The sequence below is a fragment of the Solea senegalensis genome, linkage group LG14 (assembly GCF_019176455.1).
Source record: "Solea senegalensis isolate Sse05_10M linkage group LG14, IFAPA_SoseM_1, whole genome shotgun sequence".
Taxonomy (NCBI): Eukaryota; Metazoa; Chordata; class Actinopteri; order Pleuronectiformes; family Soleidae; genus Solea; species Solea senegalensis.
In genome coordinates, this window is record NC_058034.1 from 6,168,295 (window position 1) to 6,185,152 (window position 16,858).

Genomic DNA, 16,858 nt, shown 5'->3' on the forward strand with positions numbered 1-16,858 from the left:
CCCCTCATATCAAACCTGGAAAACATGTCCTCATTTAGTCCATTGTCTGCATGCTTCTGCAGTCAGGATTATAACACTCATGCTGAGGCACGGATTACTTTCCAACTCTGGGAAAGTAGCCAAAACAATTATCCGCTATATATCTCTGAGCTAGCGCTTTAACTAGATCTCACACATTTAGACTGTTCAACATGTTCTCATTTGGTGACTAATAAATAATGAATTCACTGAGCTTCCCCTGCAATAGTTAGGAAGCCTCCTGGGGAGGCCTGCCTCCCACTGTAAAAGCCTCTGGTATTATGATGCTGGAGTGTTTTTCAGGCATCTGTATAATGAAGCTGTGCTTGATTACCTCTTCATTACCTCTAACAGCCAAAACTTAAATACACTTTAACTAATAAAATAAATTTTCTCAGTGCTGATGTTGATTGAGGTGGTAGATCGTGAAATCTGAGCAACAAAGCTGCCTAAAATAATTTGTGGGAAAATAACCTTTACAAAGTCAACTTATGTCGCTGGCATAAACTTCAGCAAGCAAATGGAGATACTGTGAAACCTTAAGAAAGGTCATCAAAAATGTTGTTGCATCAAAAACATCATTACAAGATGTCATATTAGGACTATAGTGAGGCATCAAAAATGGTCTTGGAAAATGGAATTGTCATTCTAGTGTGTTCATGTGTCAACAACAAAGAGGTATTGCTCTTTTTTAATCACAGTCACAGTGAAAAAAACAAAAAAAAACATCTCAACTCTTGCCACGGGCTCCAACACTGCCAGAGCTGGAGCTGATCAGTAAATCAAAAGTTTGCTTATCTGTCCATTATCTTGTCACGGATAAGCTGAACAGTCCTTCACCAGGCCTGACGACAGCACTAATGCTCAGGCTAAGCTCTCCATTCTGTTTTAAATGTTGTGTTTCATCACCTTAAACGACATGCTTCTGTCTTTTTCCTTAGAATGAGCTCTTATTACGACATCGAGAGTCTACCATGTTGCACTGCCCAACGCTGCCAGGTGTCTACACAACCTTAAAATAGAACTGACCTTTAGCACTTGCTAAAGAGGTGATCTTTCATGTTTCGGAGTTACTTAAACTTGTAAAAGCCATGCTCGGAGTTGAAGGTGAGGAATGTTGAGTTTTGAGATCTAACAATTTCAAATATTGGTTGTACGAATAATTAAGAGAAAACAAAACAATGTTTCATGGTAAAACAATTACAATTAATGCAGTTATTCTTCAACACTACACAAAAACATCATATGAGCATCTTTAATTACAGGTTTTATTGCATTGTCCTTGGGCTGGGTTACAGTTTGAGGAGTATTAGGTGCAATTCTCACTGCTACTGCATTGACAATAAGTGACACATTTATGGTTGATTCACTACATTAACAGCTCCGCCATGTGCAGCTGGATGGTGACCTTAAAGATGCAAAGCTGTTGCAATAAATTTAAGGTGTTGGAACCTTAAGAGGAGACTTTTCTTGGGAGGTTTTGTAGGTTGGATATCCATCTTCTGGAACAAACCCCGGATCATTCTCTGAATATCCAAAATGCTCACTTACTTTGCTGCAGTGTCGTCCATATGTGGTCCATCTGGGTAACTGACATTGTTGCTGCCCTTTAAGCTTGTGCGTAGGCTTATGTTCTGCCTGCAGTAACTGCTGTTGAATTTGTCTCACTGTGCTACTGTTGATCATAGAAAAATACTGCACGACAATCTGAGAGTGTGACCAGAAACACTCACTGCAGCGCCACTTTTGGCACCAACTGTGTCGGTTCCATAGCAACCATACATTCTTTGATGCAGGACACAAGACCAAAACAAACCCATAATATAACATTTATTTTACTCTCAATTGCAATGAAAACAAAAATAAATTAATGATATGAATAAATATAAAATATGACTCCAAATGTTTTTTAAAAAATACACTTCTGTCGTTTAAGCTGCAACATTGTGCAACCACTGCAGGATTTTGGCATAATACAGTAGCTGCACCCTATAATCCTGCATAATTAGCAAACCATAAAACCAGATTTTCCATATTAGAATGTCAAAGAACTTGATGTGTGCTAGTACTAGATCTCATATCGCATAAAAGGTCTATTTTAAGATGAAATCCCTCAAATGTTACCTTCTTCTCAGATATTGTCATGATTAGTTAGTCTGTCTGTGGTCATTGTTCATTTTGAAAGTCATGCAAAATAAAGCAGTGCCGTATCTTTGATTGTTCAAATTCAAACTCTTAGTATAAATGACACAGTAAAATACTTCATTTGGAAAATAAAATAGAGTTAGTACTATTGTTTCAAGTGACTATGGAGCGGCGTTGCTTTCCTCCACAGTGATGTCTGTCACACCATGAACCTGAGTGAGCTGCTTGCAGTCCAGGGAAGCCATTAATTTCCTTGGTCCAGACAGGGTGGGGACAAAGTGCTCAGTGAGAGACACAGAGGCATGGCTGCCGATATCTCTGAGTGGAGGACAGGAAATGACAGTGGCAGTCACAAAAGAGAAAGGCAGGAAAGGTAGTTGCAAAAATCATGCATGATACAGAGCATCATCCCCAGAGGCTGGGCTGGGACCCACCGATGGGTTGCTGCTGAATGTGTTCTAACCTAATACTTTTATTTATTAAATTATTTAAATAACTGAAATAGTAAGTTGTGATTCGTTTAATAAACTGATACATCTTGGGTTGCAATTGTCATCTTTAAAAAGTGGGTCCATATTAAATATTTGGAGAATACTGAACTATATATATATCTTTCTTCTCACCCAAAATTAATCTTTCGTGCAGTGAGGAGGCCGAGTCCCTCCACATGGAATATCACAGCTTTCAGCACCAGTGGTAGTGGGTTTGTAAACGAAATCTTTACCGCCATCCTCTGTCCGACCACAGCCTTACCAACTGGCTGTGTGTCAGCAAAACAAAGGAGGAAAACACTGTCAGATTTTAAATTTATTGTGTGCATTTTACGAGTGACAGTTTCGTAGTTTGACTCACCGTTAGGAAGAGGTTTGGAGTCCTGAGTCGAAAACTGAACTGAGTGGCCAGGACCTGCTGTGTTTCTTTAACTCTGCCGGAGAGGGTCAGCATGAGGGCGGCCTGATCTATCAGTTTGTCCTTACAGTCTTCGTATGTCAGGGACCACTCCAAAATCTTCACTGTTAACAGGAAAAGGCATATTTATTACTTAAATATCAAAATGATGTTGCAATGTGACAATGCATGCATGTCTCTTAAATTACTCTTGAATTGTTAAATAAATAAATAAATAAATAAATAAATAAATACATTAATTAATTAATTAATGATTTATATAAAATCCCATATAAATTATACAAACATGTGTGCAGTAAAAACTATAAAACTAGGATAAAGCACCATAAAAGTAAAATATTTAATACAAGTTTATATTAAGAATGGAAACTTTGAAAATAATAACTATAAATTAAGGATAAAACACAGTAAAATGTAATAAAATATACAATAATAAAAAATCATGTCATTGAGCAAAGTTGGCCCAAGTGTTTTATTTGGCCCACCAGACTTATATTTAACAAAGTTCAAATGTGTAATAATGATAATAATGTTTATATATACATAAAAATAATCTAAATGTATTATCACTGTTTATGCTGTTCTCTTTTTGTGAGAAATGCTCCTTAAATGTATGATATTATTATAAGTCTGTTCATTTCTTAATCTTTGTGCAAAGCAATGCATCATAGTAGTGGTCACTGAACTGTACTGTACTGTAAGCATCCAGGCAAAAAGAAAAAGCATCCAGGCAATTCAGGCAAAAAGAAAAAGAAACAAACTACGCCTTCTTCCTAAAAACTAATGTACAACCTTCCACTCACCCTCGTTGGGCAGTAGATCCACGTCTGTGACATCCTTTCTGATTGTGGCCTTGTGGACACCGGTGTAGTACATGACTGACACTTGGCTGTGAAGGATAACTGTGCGATTCTCTGAACTGCTGTTACGTAACGTGAGGGTCAGATCGGCGTCGTGTCCCATTTCAGGACCTTCACCCTCCATGGTGACTTCTATAGAGACATCCTCTGCTGTGGGAGATGAATAGGCCTCCGCTTTGGAGCCGTAGCGACATGCTGTTTCCACAGCAATGCGTTCCGCCTCTGTGCCTGAGGGTGACCACAGATTCGATTCAATAAGCAACACCGTAGAAACCATTTTGATAAGAGTTTTGTGTCTCATACCCTTTGCTTTCAGTGTGTGGGTTTTGTTTGATGATACCTTCAGGGTGTTTGTAAAGGTGTGTGATGTCACTACGCTTGTCAGAACCAACAGCCTTGGTGCTAATCTTGTGGCCTACAGCTTTTTTCTCACTGTAGATTTGACTAAAGGTCCCATCTGTGTTTCTCTGCCAGTAGATTTTATCACTGTTTACCTGAAGAGAGAAAGCGTGGTAGAGTCAGAGAATAAAGTAACAGACGGGAAAACTGTTGCAGTAGGACTCATTATTAGTGCACAGTACACACAGTGCATAAGTAATTGGCCATTCTCGTATGTGAGATGATGTGTTCCACAAACCTCAGCGAACACAAACGGACAGTCGTGTTTGAGGTAGACCTGACCATTGCGTACAGCAGTAAGAGAAGCGGGACCACAGCGGAAGGTGCCTTGGCTGGTCTCCTGAGGTGTGGCATCAACAGCTTGCCAGCCTCCATAGCCTGGAGGTAAGTCTGGACGAGCCATCCAGCAGTCGTTCCACACATGAAAGTTCCTTCAGGCAAAAGAGCGGAGGTGTCATATCACGAAGCGGAGGCCCAATCCCACTTCTTATTTTTACCCCTGCCCCTGGTTAAAATGTAGCCCTAAAAAATGGGACAGCCCTTCAAGACTGGGACGTTATAGCATAAGAAGTCGCATCTGCTGTTGTCCCATTGACCCATTGTTGTAGGCAGCAGCGCAGAGGAAATGTCTTCAACGTCTTGAAATGTACAAAAGACTGCATAGAAGTTTTCTTGTGGTTTGTGTAGCAACACAAAATGCTAACCAATGTTAGTTCTATGATTGTAACATTAGTTTCCTTGGATTTGCTTTGGTTCCTGGATCTAGTCTAAAAGAATTGAAATACCAAGGTAGTGAAAAAAGCAAGGGGTGAAATGAGATGAAACCTAAAACACAAAAGACAGTGATGGAACTCACCAGATAGAGTCCACATTGAGCTCTTCTATAGGGTCCAGGTTCTCGTCCAGGTATATGTCTGATGTCAAGGAGATGTCTGTGTCATGAGCTGAGTTGTAGTTGGTCACAGTTCGCCCGGGGATGCCCAAACACCGTAGCACTAAGCAGTTTGGCATCAGAGGTCAGTATCTGCCACATTAACATCATTAACATTCATAGATGAGGATGAGAAACAATTCATGTGCTCACCTGTGGTGAAGGTGCCCGCAAAAACCCAGCACTGGCCGTACTTAACAGGAATGCCTTTGTTTTCATGGTATTCCTTTAGGATTTCCACACTTCCACTCCACATTGTTGGACTAGTTCCATTTGAATAGTTTCCTGACCAGTTTCCCTCCACAACACCACCGTCATCAGGGGAATTGATCTGGATAAAGATCAGAATCTGAAGCCCAAAGTTCTGACAATTTCATTTGAGTAGGTACTGTTGAGTAGCTGTTCGTTAACTGTAACAAGGTTTCACTGCACATTCTTTCTTGCTTTCTTCTCTGCAAGGATCAAAAAAGTCACAGGCTTCATCCTCTGTAGTTATCTTCAAGAATTTCCTTACTTCCAATAGTTTCACTATGAAAAATACTGACCTTGTAACAGTGGGGGGAAAGTAAGAGGATCATCAAAGTGTTTTTACTCCAAAGACCATCTCTTTTAAAATGCATTATTCATCCAGTAATATTACGGTGTGGACATGAAATGGTGAACCAACATAACAACATTGCCTTCTCATGGTGCGTGTTGCTACAGTGGCAAGTGCATTCTCTGAATGTGTGATTATGTACTTGTGTTGCTGGGATGCTGCAGGCCTTTAGTTATTTCTGTTTTTTTTCCTCATTTTACTCTAACCTTTGCCTCATCGCTGCATGTTTTTGTTCCACCTGTGTATGGAACTGTGTCCATGGACAGATTTTTGTTTTGACACTCAGTTGTGCTGTAAATGCCTTGCTCCAAATCAGGTGCACAAAAAAAAATAAAATAAAATAAACAAAGGGTATGAAGGTCTCACCATGGCAGAGACAATTCGCACCACATTAACTGGGTCTCCCCAACCAGACGGAGGAACTCCACTCTTTTCCAGGACAAAGAGGCAGGCAGCTAGAATCCCATCATCAAACTGAACCCAAAAAAGAGGAAGAAAGAAAACACAGAGTCAGCATCTGTTACTCAGTCACTCATCACTGTTAACCCAGGTCACTTACCTGTCCATAGTTCCACGTCCTCAATCCAATTTGATTCTCTGTTCCGTAGTAGATTAGTCCAACATCGTTCAGGACATATTCGTGCCTCTCTTCCTCAGAGTCCATGAACACTGTGTCATCTGAAAGACAGCAAGTACAGCCTTATAACAAGCACTGTGAACGTTAGGTGAAGTGTCAGAATTCTAGTTACAAGTCTTCATCAGATGTAGGTACTGGAAATAAAGACACTTCCCATCATCACTGGGTCTGTGAGGGTTCAGTTAAAAATCAATATTAAGAAAATGTCTAATCAAATAATTAGAATTTTAGATTATTAGATTATTGTTGTTTTTTTGTTTTTGTTTTTTTTTATTAATAACGAAGATTTGACGAGAAACTTGTAAGGCCTGCTGAGGTTGTCATATTAGCTGTTTAATGTTTGTGCGTGTGCGTGCATGTGCATGTGTTCACTGATAACGAACCCTTCCTACCAGCTTCTCTTATAGTCTACTCTTCATTAACGTTTAGTTTACATTAAAAGAAAAAAGTTTAAGTGTGAAAACGACAATGCACTGGACTGTGTCTTGGCTCTCAGCAGTTTCTAGGCAACCAGTGGAGACTGTGAAGTCACTGCTGTTTTGTGTGTATTAAATAAACAAGATACAACACATTCATTACATTTCAAGGTTTTAGTGAATTTAGTGTGCCCTTGTTTGTATCGCCTGGCTCCTTCTGTTTATCATCTTTTTGTTGAATTTAGAGGTTCTGGTTGGAAGGATAAAAATTAAGTACAGTACCAATAAAGCACAACTAGTATCACTTTTTTAAAAAAAAAGCCATGTTTACCTTCACACCAGGGGTTGAACAACATGATGATGTCATTCACAGGGTCATGTGTGGAAATAGCCTCGCCATTTGTGCAGCTTGTTTCCACCTTGAGTTGATATCGGCCAATGAGCGCCGTGGGTGACGAATTCACGGACAGCTTTATTCTTTTGTCGTCCTGTCTCACAACAGCAGCCTCCCAACGGCCGTCGTCCAGGTCTTCCACTACAGGGATGATTACATGGGTTCCCTTCGCCAGTGTTGGCAGTGGCCCTGTAGAGGTGACAGGAGACACAGGTGAGCTACATGAGGTAGATTAGCAGAATGAAAAGAAAGTGTGGTCTGTTGTTGTTCCTACATGGCCAAATAGAGACAGAGCAAATAGAGACCTCCTAGATCAATTACTGCAATTTGACTTTTATCCCTCATTAATACCTGCAGTCCTATTTTTGTGTGTTTCAGTAACCAAACACAGAAAGGCAAAAATCCAGTGGGTACTGTACTGCAGTAACAAACCAACTAATGTCAACATGTGAACACAGCACAGCTGTGCTATAAATGGAAACTTTGCTCAGTGTTGCTGCACTCTGCAGTGAAATATACTGTCCATAAGTAACTTCTGCATTGGGGGTATGAACCCCCCCCACAAGTGTTTCTAGTTTACATTTCTAACATCATTTTGAAAATGTTTTTTTCACCGCTAAATAATTGAGCATTACCCCTAAAGAATTCAACGAGAGGCATGTCAAGAAAAACGACATTTATATTTAAACTGCAACATTGCAGTTAAAAACTCCTGGTAAAGATTAATAAGACATTATTTGCCTGGGAAAACATTGCATGTGTTTGATTGTGGGAATAAATCTGTCCAAGACGACCTAAGGGGTCTTGATGCTTTGGTGCATACGGGTAAATCAGACCAAGTCCAAGTCTATTTATTGCTTTATAGACACTCAATAGCATTTTAAATGGTGTCCTCTGACACACAGGAAGCCACTGTGGTGATGTACATTCTGGTCTGATATGCTCCATTTTCTGAGGATGCTGCCACAGCTGAGATAATTTTTGGATGAGATCATGGAGCTTTACTTAGACCTGTGAAGAACGATATAGTATTCCAGCTTGCTGAAAATGAATGCATGAGCAGGGTATGTTTTGCGTGTTGTTAAGACAGACATCCGCTCATTCTGTGTTGTGTTAAGTATATAAACTGAATTCATACTTCTCTTAATTTGGCTGTTTGAAAGTAAGCTGTAGTTCCAGTGTCATCAAGGTTATTATTTAAGAATAACGAAATTTTAAGGAACTCCACAATGATTTGTTTGGCTCAGCTTCAGTATTTTTTACCAGTGCAAGCAAAAAGAACTAACGTGACGTTCTTTCTTTATTTGTCAGTATTTCTATTCTTGTCTTCGTGCATGTGGATGAATTGTCAGTGCACTTTATTATTTTAATTTTTATTGAGCTCCTGTCTTCCCACCCACTGTCTAGCCTGTTGATCACTACAGTATAGGTCACCATCGTTGATTGCAGCACTGAACTTCAGAAGTACAGAGACTGGTATTTAAGTGTCATTAAAATTTTAATAGGTGCAGTCTCAGTGCTGTGGTGGTGACTAAAAGCCAAACAAAATGCATTAAAATAATTGTTTAGCAACAAGAAAGCATTAAGTAGCTGGAAAACAACCTTTTCACTGATCTTTATCGTTGAATAACTGCAGCCTTTCAAGGTCCTAACTGAAAAAAAAAGGCCTAACTGAAGCCCAATATTCACTATCTGACACTATGCAGTTAAAAACATCCATCCATCCATCTACTACTGCTTTATCCTCCACATGAGGGCCATGTCTTGTGTGCCAATCTCAGCTGACGTAGGGCGATAAGCGGGGTACACCCTGGACAGATCACCAGTCCATCACAGGGACACATATAGACAAACAACCATTCACTCTCACACCTATGGTCAATTTAGAGCGTCCAATTTACCTGATCCCCATATTGCATGTTTTAGGACTGTGGGAAGAAACCAGTGAACCCGGAGAAAACAGGGATGTGTATATATATATATATATATATATATATATATATATATATATATATATATATATACATATATATATATACATATATGTATATATACATATATATATAGATATATATATATATATATAGATATATATATATATCCCCCCACTCCTCTTTCCTCAGTGGGTGTGACCATGCCTTTGTTTGCCATGTTTACCAATGACTTAACGGAACCAAATCACAATGCTGCAATTTCACCACGAGATATTCAGTGGCAGATGGACGACCGATTGTGTGTGACAACTAGAATCAGAGCCTGCCCACCACAGAAATGAAAGAAACAGCCATTGTGACCAGAAACGAATGAGCCACCGAATTACACTCAACAAGTAACTGAAAAAATAAGCAGAGGACACAATCGCAGCGGAATGAGACACCAGGTGAGCAGCTGTGCTTAGCTTTTGCAAGTTCAATATGAAATTTTCCCTCAGCACTTCTATCTTGAAAAGTACTTATCCAAGGTTTTTGAGGTATGTGTTCATTGCCATCATAGGACGATTCAGGTGACCTATTCACTTCCTCACCGACTGACATCACTCTAGTTTGTGTGTGTATCTATGTGTGGGAATATTTTAATATCTGATGAGAAAAAAACGGTCAAATATCCAAATTATAATTTGCCTGAAATGTCCATCCCTACTGTAGACATCAGAACATTTCATCTACTACCACCTTGGGAAAATCGAATTACATTTAATTAATTGTCTAATTACAACAAATAGACTTAAAGCAAACAGTGGCATTCAGTCTGCTCCAGATCTCCAGTCCCTGAGGGCTAATTTAAAGTGCAGCCTCTCTGAGCTGTTGGCTAAACAATGGAAATGCAAACCAAAGTCAGAATATTTAACTATAAACTTTCACTTGAAATAAAAAAAAAAGAGTTCTCAGGCAGTAATTGGCTTCATGTCGTTAGCCTTGCATCGGAAAACAGAATCTACTGTTTGTCCATCACCGAAAACTGGCAATGGAAATGTAGTGGAGTAACAAAGTACAGATAGGTGAATTTTGTACTCATGTACAGTAACAAAGTATTTGTAGTTTGTTTTTATTACAATACTGTGCACTACTACTCTGAAAACCCCAAAACATGATGACTAGGTGAATATTTTTTTTGTCGGTGGAGAATTCTAACCTGTTTTGAGCTCAAGGTGAAGTTTGTCGGTGCTGCGGTCAAAGGGTCGAGACAGGGTAATCCACATCTGGAACGTCTGTCCTCTGCGAATAATGAGGTTGTCACTCAGGTAGAGATCTGTGTGATGCTCAATGCGGTTCTCCCCTGATATGCTTTTCATTAGGTCTATTGATTGCACTTTGAGAAGGAGTTCTGTTAAAAAAAAAGACAAAAGTGTGAGGAGTTTTATCTCAGCTCGAGGATTTTACATTGTGACTTTTCAGTACATTGTACTTTGAGCTCTCTAAGTCGTTTGTTACCATCCAACTCGTTGTCCCCAGTTGCAGGTTTTTCATCATTTATCCCTTCCTCCTTATCCGGCTCATCAACCCCTGTGACCAAAGTGTCTGTGACTTCATCCTCATTGGGTTTGGTATAGCAGCATGGGCAGACCTTTCGCAGCCAGCGCTGACACGCATTCTCTCCCTGAACATTGTTTTCCTCCGGTTGTTCCTTTTCTTCCTCTGTGTCCTCCCCAAACCCAAGAGTGACAGATGGAAAACGACCAACTGCAGAGTTGTCTCTGATGGATCGTGTTTCTACAGGCATCCTGGGAGAGAAAAAATATTATATAGTTCATAGTGTCCTGGTATTATTTGTAACTATATAAAACAGACACTCTGGTTAGTTTGTCCAGCAGGGCTGCTGTAGAAACAAGGCAGTGTAAGATGGCGGCCTCTGAAAAGCAAGGTTGCCAAAAGTGCACATAAACGCTAATTCTAAGGCTATGAAAAACCAAAACCAACATTTTTATTTTCAAGCAATTTTACCAAAGTGTATATAAAAATGGACATAGTCTTTTGGTTGCCAAACAAACTCTTCTTTTTGAGCCTCAAAATTTGACTGGCACAATGATCATTTTTGCAACCAGACATTTGCAGATGTCCCCGGCAGCCAGGCACGCACTGGACAATACCAGCTGTCAATCCCATCATATGTAGTCCACTCATATGTACCATGCTTGATCATCTATTTATCCTTTTTAAGTGGTAATAATTGATATTATGTGTTATTGAGGAAGACCTGGAACTAGAGATTGAGACCATTGACTCCTCAGGAAAATGTTTACTACTGTGAGAATAGTCTAATTTTTACATAAACTTCTATTCAAACTGTGTTATTTTGGCCATCTGTGGAGTCGCCCTCGGGTTGCTAATTGCTATTTCCATAATCAGTCCTGGGCTTCACTTCACTTTAACCGAGGACTATGTCCATTTGAATAGACAGGATCATTCATTTATGCAAAGATAATTATGGGTAGTATATTACATTTTTGCAAATAAAACCTCCTAATTATCACACTGAGCCATTAGAAAATAGATTTACTGTGTGATCTTTTGCTGATTTTAAAAGGTTGTTTTTTATGAAGAGATACAGAAAGGCTTCTGCACACATCTTTTGCATTACCATAAGACATTATGGTGCCACTAATACTGCTGCAAAACACAGGATAAATCATACATCTCGTGTGAATTGGTCGTCCGTAATGTGCAAATACATAACTATTCCTCATGGCAGGAAGCAGGAAGGATGCTTTGACTCTGTGATGGCATCAGGACTCATCTGGAGCTGATTCACTGATGCTGAATTACAATCTGATTTATGTGTCACTGAGAGCATCCAGGAAATGAGCATGTGCTCTGATTTGCAAGCAACTGTGCTATGAAGAAAACCCCTGTATTTGCCTGAAGTTAAAAACTCCATGCTTTGCCACATCACCTCTTGACCCCAGAGGTAAAGTCTCACACTTTTTTTACCAAAAGGTCTGTTTGTTTTGTCCTTTTCTTCCTTTTCTCTGCTTTTGATGAGCATCAATTCTACCTTTCAGGAATCCTAACAAACCATGGATGACCTTCCCTCATTCCTCAGTAACAGTTACTGTCACATGGTAACCAAACAGGCTTTCACTGAAGAAACAATAATAATAAGACTGTCTAAGACTCTGTGTCATTCACATCTGCACTTGCAGCGAAACCACTTGTGATCAGATCTCCGCCATTAACGGCAGGTCTGATCAGGTCCTGGGTCCAGTCTCCTCCCAGCTCAGGATTGTTCCTCGTATTTAGTGTTAGAGCTTAACTAAACCAGGTGTGTAACAACCTGATAAACGTGATATTAGTGCATCTGTCAGTATAAACGTACCGCAGATGGCACTGTTAAGTCACTTAGCAGATAAGATAGCTTCCAGTCAAAGGCACTTCCTTCCTGTTACCTGGGGCTCCACCACTGATGTGGTTGCCCCCTGCAGGTTTGGAGTGTCAGGGGTCTGTTAGTTGGTGGGATTGTGGCTCTTTGCTGAGTGAACCAGGTTTTGACACAACAGTGCTCATTCATCTTCATATACATGTTGATGTAATGCTTCACAGTGGGCGGGCCAATCACATAGCAAGAGCTGCTTACGTTGAGATTTGTTAAAAACAAGTTCATAAAAGGTTCTCTGTCTCATGCATCACTCAGCACTTCAGTCACTCCAGTGCAACCGGATCTCTTTTTTTTTTTTAAACTGGCACAGAACTGGCATCCATTTGTGAAGATCCCCCTTTGCTTATAGGTAAAAGGTGAAAGAACATAAGAGATAACTCAGTCCGTTCTCTAGTTTCCATCATGAAGAGACATCCAGCAAAGACACAGCCACACTTATTCCCTGTTCCTCGGGGCAACTAGTGCTGTGGCAGTTGTGCTCAGTGCAATTACTGGAAACTGGAAAATGGATCACTTCACCCGTCTGACCTGCACACAGGTCATAAGTTCTCCATCAACAGCGTCGTCATCTACATAATATGTGGGTAAAACAACAAGGACATTGAAACAAAGAATCAATGAGCGCAAGAGCACAATACTGTGAAATGATAATACTGGACTAGCCCAGAACACCTTAATGATGCACACCATGACATTTCCTCATTGCGATTCTGTGAGAATGAACAACTCTCTAAGGAAGGAGATCTTGATAAACTGCTTAACCCTTCAAAGGACTGAATGATGAACTTAATTTGAGATGGCTTGTCATTTTCATAAGCCGTTTCCTTGATGAAGAGTATCCTTGCACATTCAGACTGTCAGTGAGAGTCTCATATACTTCATTTAATAATAATAATAATAATAATTCATTTTAACGTTTTCTTGCCAGCACAGCCTTTAGGCGCAACTTGGGTTTAAGGAAACATGAGCATGCAGAGTAGTGAGAGCCAGGTCATCTGGTTGGAAGAAGACCCACTCACACACTGATCCAAGTCTAAACTGACCTCTGGCTATACATAGATTAAAAAAAAAAAAAAATCATATGAATAAAATACAAAAAAATGAAACAGAATCACACACACACTTAACGAACACATTTCAACATGCACAAAGTGTCATCACGCCTCCAAATGTAAATAGAGATGCTGTGAGGTTTTATGCACCTGTAACATCTGCTTGAGGGAAGACATCCAAACAGATAATGTGTGTGGGAGGGGTTTGGGGTTAGTTTAAATGATTAGAGCAGCATTACTTGTTACAGTGTCATTTGTGAACAGTTAAAGTAGTTGCATGGAAAGGAACGCGGCTTTGTGGACATTTGATGTTATTTGTTCATTAGATAAACGGTACCGTGGACACTTTCATATCTTTAGGATAGATAGAGGGATCGGGAGATATGAACTGAAAAATATCTAGCAGTTTTGAGGGTGGATGTTAGAAGATGTTTGGAGCAAAAAGGTTTTTTGATCGTCAATCACGACCTGGAATATTTCTATGTGTTGTTGATCCTAAAGAAGCTTGGATTTATGTGGATAGAAATGTGCAAACCCTTCATCACATGATTGGTGAATTAAAACGGTACCTATGAGTCAAGCGCACAGGAACCTGCCAACAGCTAACGACCTTTGGTGGCTTCGGAATTGAGTGTACGTTCGCCACCACAGACAGAAAGCTAAGACTGAAACACTTCCCAAAAATATAAATACTATACATGATATAGTAAAAACACAACACAGTAACAGACAAATACACACTCACGAGCAGGGGTAATGATTCACATTGATTAATTTACTGTAGTGTTTTTTTTTTTTTTTTGATAAATGAATGAACGAAAGAATGAATGAGATAAATGCTACACTGATCCACATTGCCATTAAGTCTCTGCTTAAAACTATCTAAATAACCAGAAATCTGTTCTCTTATCACAACAGCTAATAAGACAAGCTGTTCTTTAGGACGATGTTCATAAAGACTAACCAGAGGCAAAAGAATGGACATGATGTAATGTTGTCCATTATTTGCATGTTGTGTCCTGTTGAGTTTCATGAGAGCTTTCTGTTGTTCTTTACTAGCGCAATGATGCTGTTGCCTCCAAACACAGAGAGTTGAGTGGAGCTAATAGACATAATCAGTATTGGATGACCTCATTTGAGAATGATTTGAATGTAACAGGCTTTGTTTATATTTAAAGGTGACACCCCACAGTTTGAATCTAATATTCTTTTGAATTTTTGGACCTAAATACACGATTGATGTGGTATTTGGCTCAGTTTCCTCGATGCCTAAACAGGGTGGGGCCTTACAAACGTTCCTGTCACCTCCTGCCTCAATGCCAAAAAACAAAACTGCATGGAATTTAGCTTCACATGGTTGAGATTATCTGATTGCAGGATGTATCAGACCCAGAAAAGCTACACGCCCACACAGATCAACCAACATTCCTGCTGCTTCCACTAATCTGTTCAATAAAAACGAAATATTTGCACTGTACTGTAACCTAACACAGCGAGATGAGGCGAAACAGCCGTCGCCCTGCCTGGACAGCAGAGAGAGTGAGACTGTGTGACATGTCATGGATGACGATGATGAGACAGCCTGACAGCTGAACCTGCTACAGAGATAAAATCCTCATCACGCCATCGTCTGCTGTGTTACATCCTAACAACTGAAAGCAGACTCTCGCTGTGCTATGGCACATTTATGGGTGATGTCAGATTAAGTGGGTCAAAGTTCAGCCCCATGAGTTGAACATCTCATATACTTATGTATGAGTTGAATACTCTCCTCCAGGAGGGAGATGATCCAGGAAACGCCACACACACTCATGACCTTTTTTCCCTGGGGCCACTTATTCTGAACCATGAGAGGCAAACAAAGTGACCTTCACTGTAGGTGCTTTGCATCAGAATCATTCTCAGGCTCCAGTTTATACATGTTGCTGACTTTGTAATTGGCCTCGAATGAAGCGCTGTAAAACCTTTGTTACTTTGGTAGCAGGCTGACATGATTACAAAATCACACACTGACGGAAAAATTACCTCAGGGGAAAATACTTTCCAGTAATGTTTGAACAATGAAAGCCTATGCAGTTAAAAGAACAACATTAAAAACAGAGTGAATCGTGCAAGAAATTGCCGTTACCGAACCCAGTGCGTGCACGAGCCTGACACGAGACAGCGATAAAGAACTACATATGCAACTGTATTGTTTTCAGACGGATCAAGTAGTGAAAAGAAGTTTCATAAAATGTGTAATTATCAGGCAATACACACACACACACACACACACATATATAGACAAGAGGTGTATGTGAAACAGCTTATTCAAACTCACTCAGTTCAGTGGCAGTGCAGACGGGAAGAATAATTCTTCTGTTTGCTGTTGCAAGTTCAGGCCTCCTTTAAATACTTGTGAGCTAAGACAGAGAGAGCAGACACGCCCTCCTGCTGCACAGACACCAGGCAGGTCCTTCCTTTTCTCCAGAAAAAACAAATGAAATCATTAGGTTGGGCTTTGTTACTAAAGGCCGTATTGTACAGTGTCCTTAAATATGTTCATATCTAGTAACCAAAGCATTTTTGAGATTGTGAGATTTTTTGACATTTGTGGTGACATTATTTGGCTGTACCTTAGTGTGTGTGTGTGTGTGTGTGTGGGGGCATCTACACCTTGTTCATCAGAAGGTTTATTTTCTAAGAAAGTGGGTTTCAGTCCTCTTGTGTAAAATTACCTAGATATGACAAAGGGCAACATAATGAATCAACAGATTTATCCACACAGACTGGTTGAGTAGGTTTTCACCAGGTTTCTCAATAGTGTGGTGGGTGTCTGAACAAAAGGCAGCAAAGGTATTGCACACAACTGTAATTTAGTGCAAATGACTAAAATGTTTGCGATGCTTTCTTGAAAATACCTGGTCATAATATCATGTGAAACATGTGTATCCTGTTGAACTTGGAATATACAGTATTTCAGCATAGCTGTAGAAATACATCAGTCTGTCTCTGATTGGTTTAAACTTGGAGGAGGGGTTCGTCCTAGGATGGAAGTGAAGTACATGCTGTGTTGTGTTGTTGTTATGGCATAATTAAAAGTATTTGATATTGGTGAGTAGTACAAAAAAATTTAGATTTGAAAGA

General features: G+C 39.8%; 1 protein-coding gene across 2 annotated transcripts; it reads right to left on the bottom strand.

Moving 5' to 3' along the window:
* Nucleotides 1-1,269: 1,269 nt before the first annotated feature.
* Nucleotides 1,270-16,087, bottom strand: LOC122780479 (protein-glutamine gamma-glutamyltransferase K-like). 2 transcript variants are annotated; one of them, XM_044043444.1, is made up of 14 exons: nucleotides 16,053-16,087; nucleotides 10,739-11,028; nucleotides 10,440-10,631; nucleotides 7,245-7,496; nucleotides 6,420-6,538; nucleotides 6,227-6,334; nucleotides 5,416-5,593; nucleotides 5,188-5,326; nucleotides 4,570-4,762; nucleotides 4,273-4,426; nucleotides 3,876-4,160; nucleotides 3,016-3,176; nucleotides 2,787-2,923; nucleotides 1,270-2,481 (listed from the first exon to the last, which is right to left on the bottom strand). In XM_044043444.1, the coding sequence occupies exons 2-14, from the start codon at nucleotides 11,025-11,027 to the stop codon at nucleotides 2,325-2,327; spliced, it is 2,364 nt and encodes a 787-aa protein (XP_043899379.1). In that variant the 5' UTR covers nucleotide 11,028; nucleotides 16,053-16,087; the 3' UTR covers nucleotides 1,270-2,324. The 2 variants fall into 2 exon arrangements, with proteins under 2 accessions (XP_043899379.1, XP_043899380.1); XM_044043445.1 differs by lacking the exons at nucleotides 10,739-11,028; nucleotides 16,053-16,087 and adding an exon at nucleotides 10,713-10,737.
* Nucleotides 16,088-16,858: the final 771 nt, after the last annotated feature.

Bases quoted from the DNA above. Each gene is read 5' to 3' on its own strand.
- LOC122780479 (XM_044043444.1), bottom strand. From the start codon at position 11,027: ATGCCTGTAGAAACACGATCCATCAGAGACAACTCTGCAGTTGGTCGT. The intron at 4,763-5,187 runs GTGAGTTCCATC...TTTTGCCTGAAG, and splicing joins CTCAATGTGGACTCTATCTG to GAACTTTCATGTGTGGAACG. The intron at 4,427-4,569 runs GTTTGTGGAACA...TTCTCTCTTCAG, and splicing joins GTCCGTTTGTGTTCGCTGAG to GTAAACAGTGATAAAATCTA.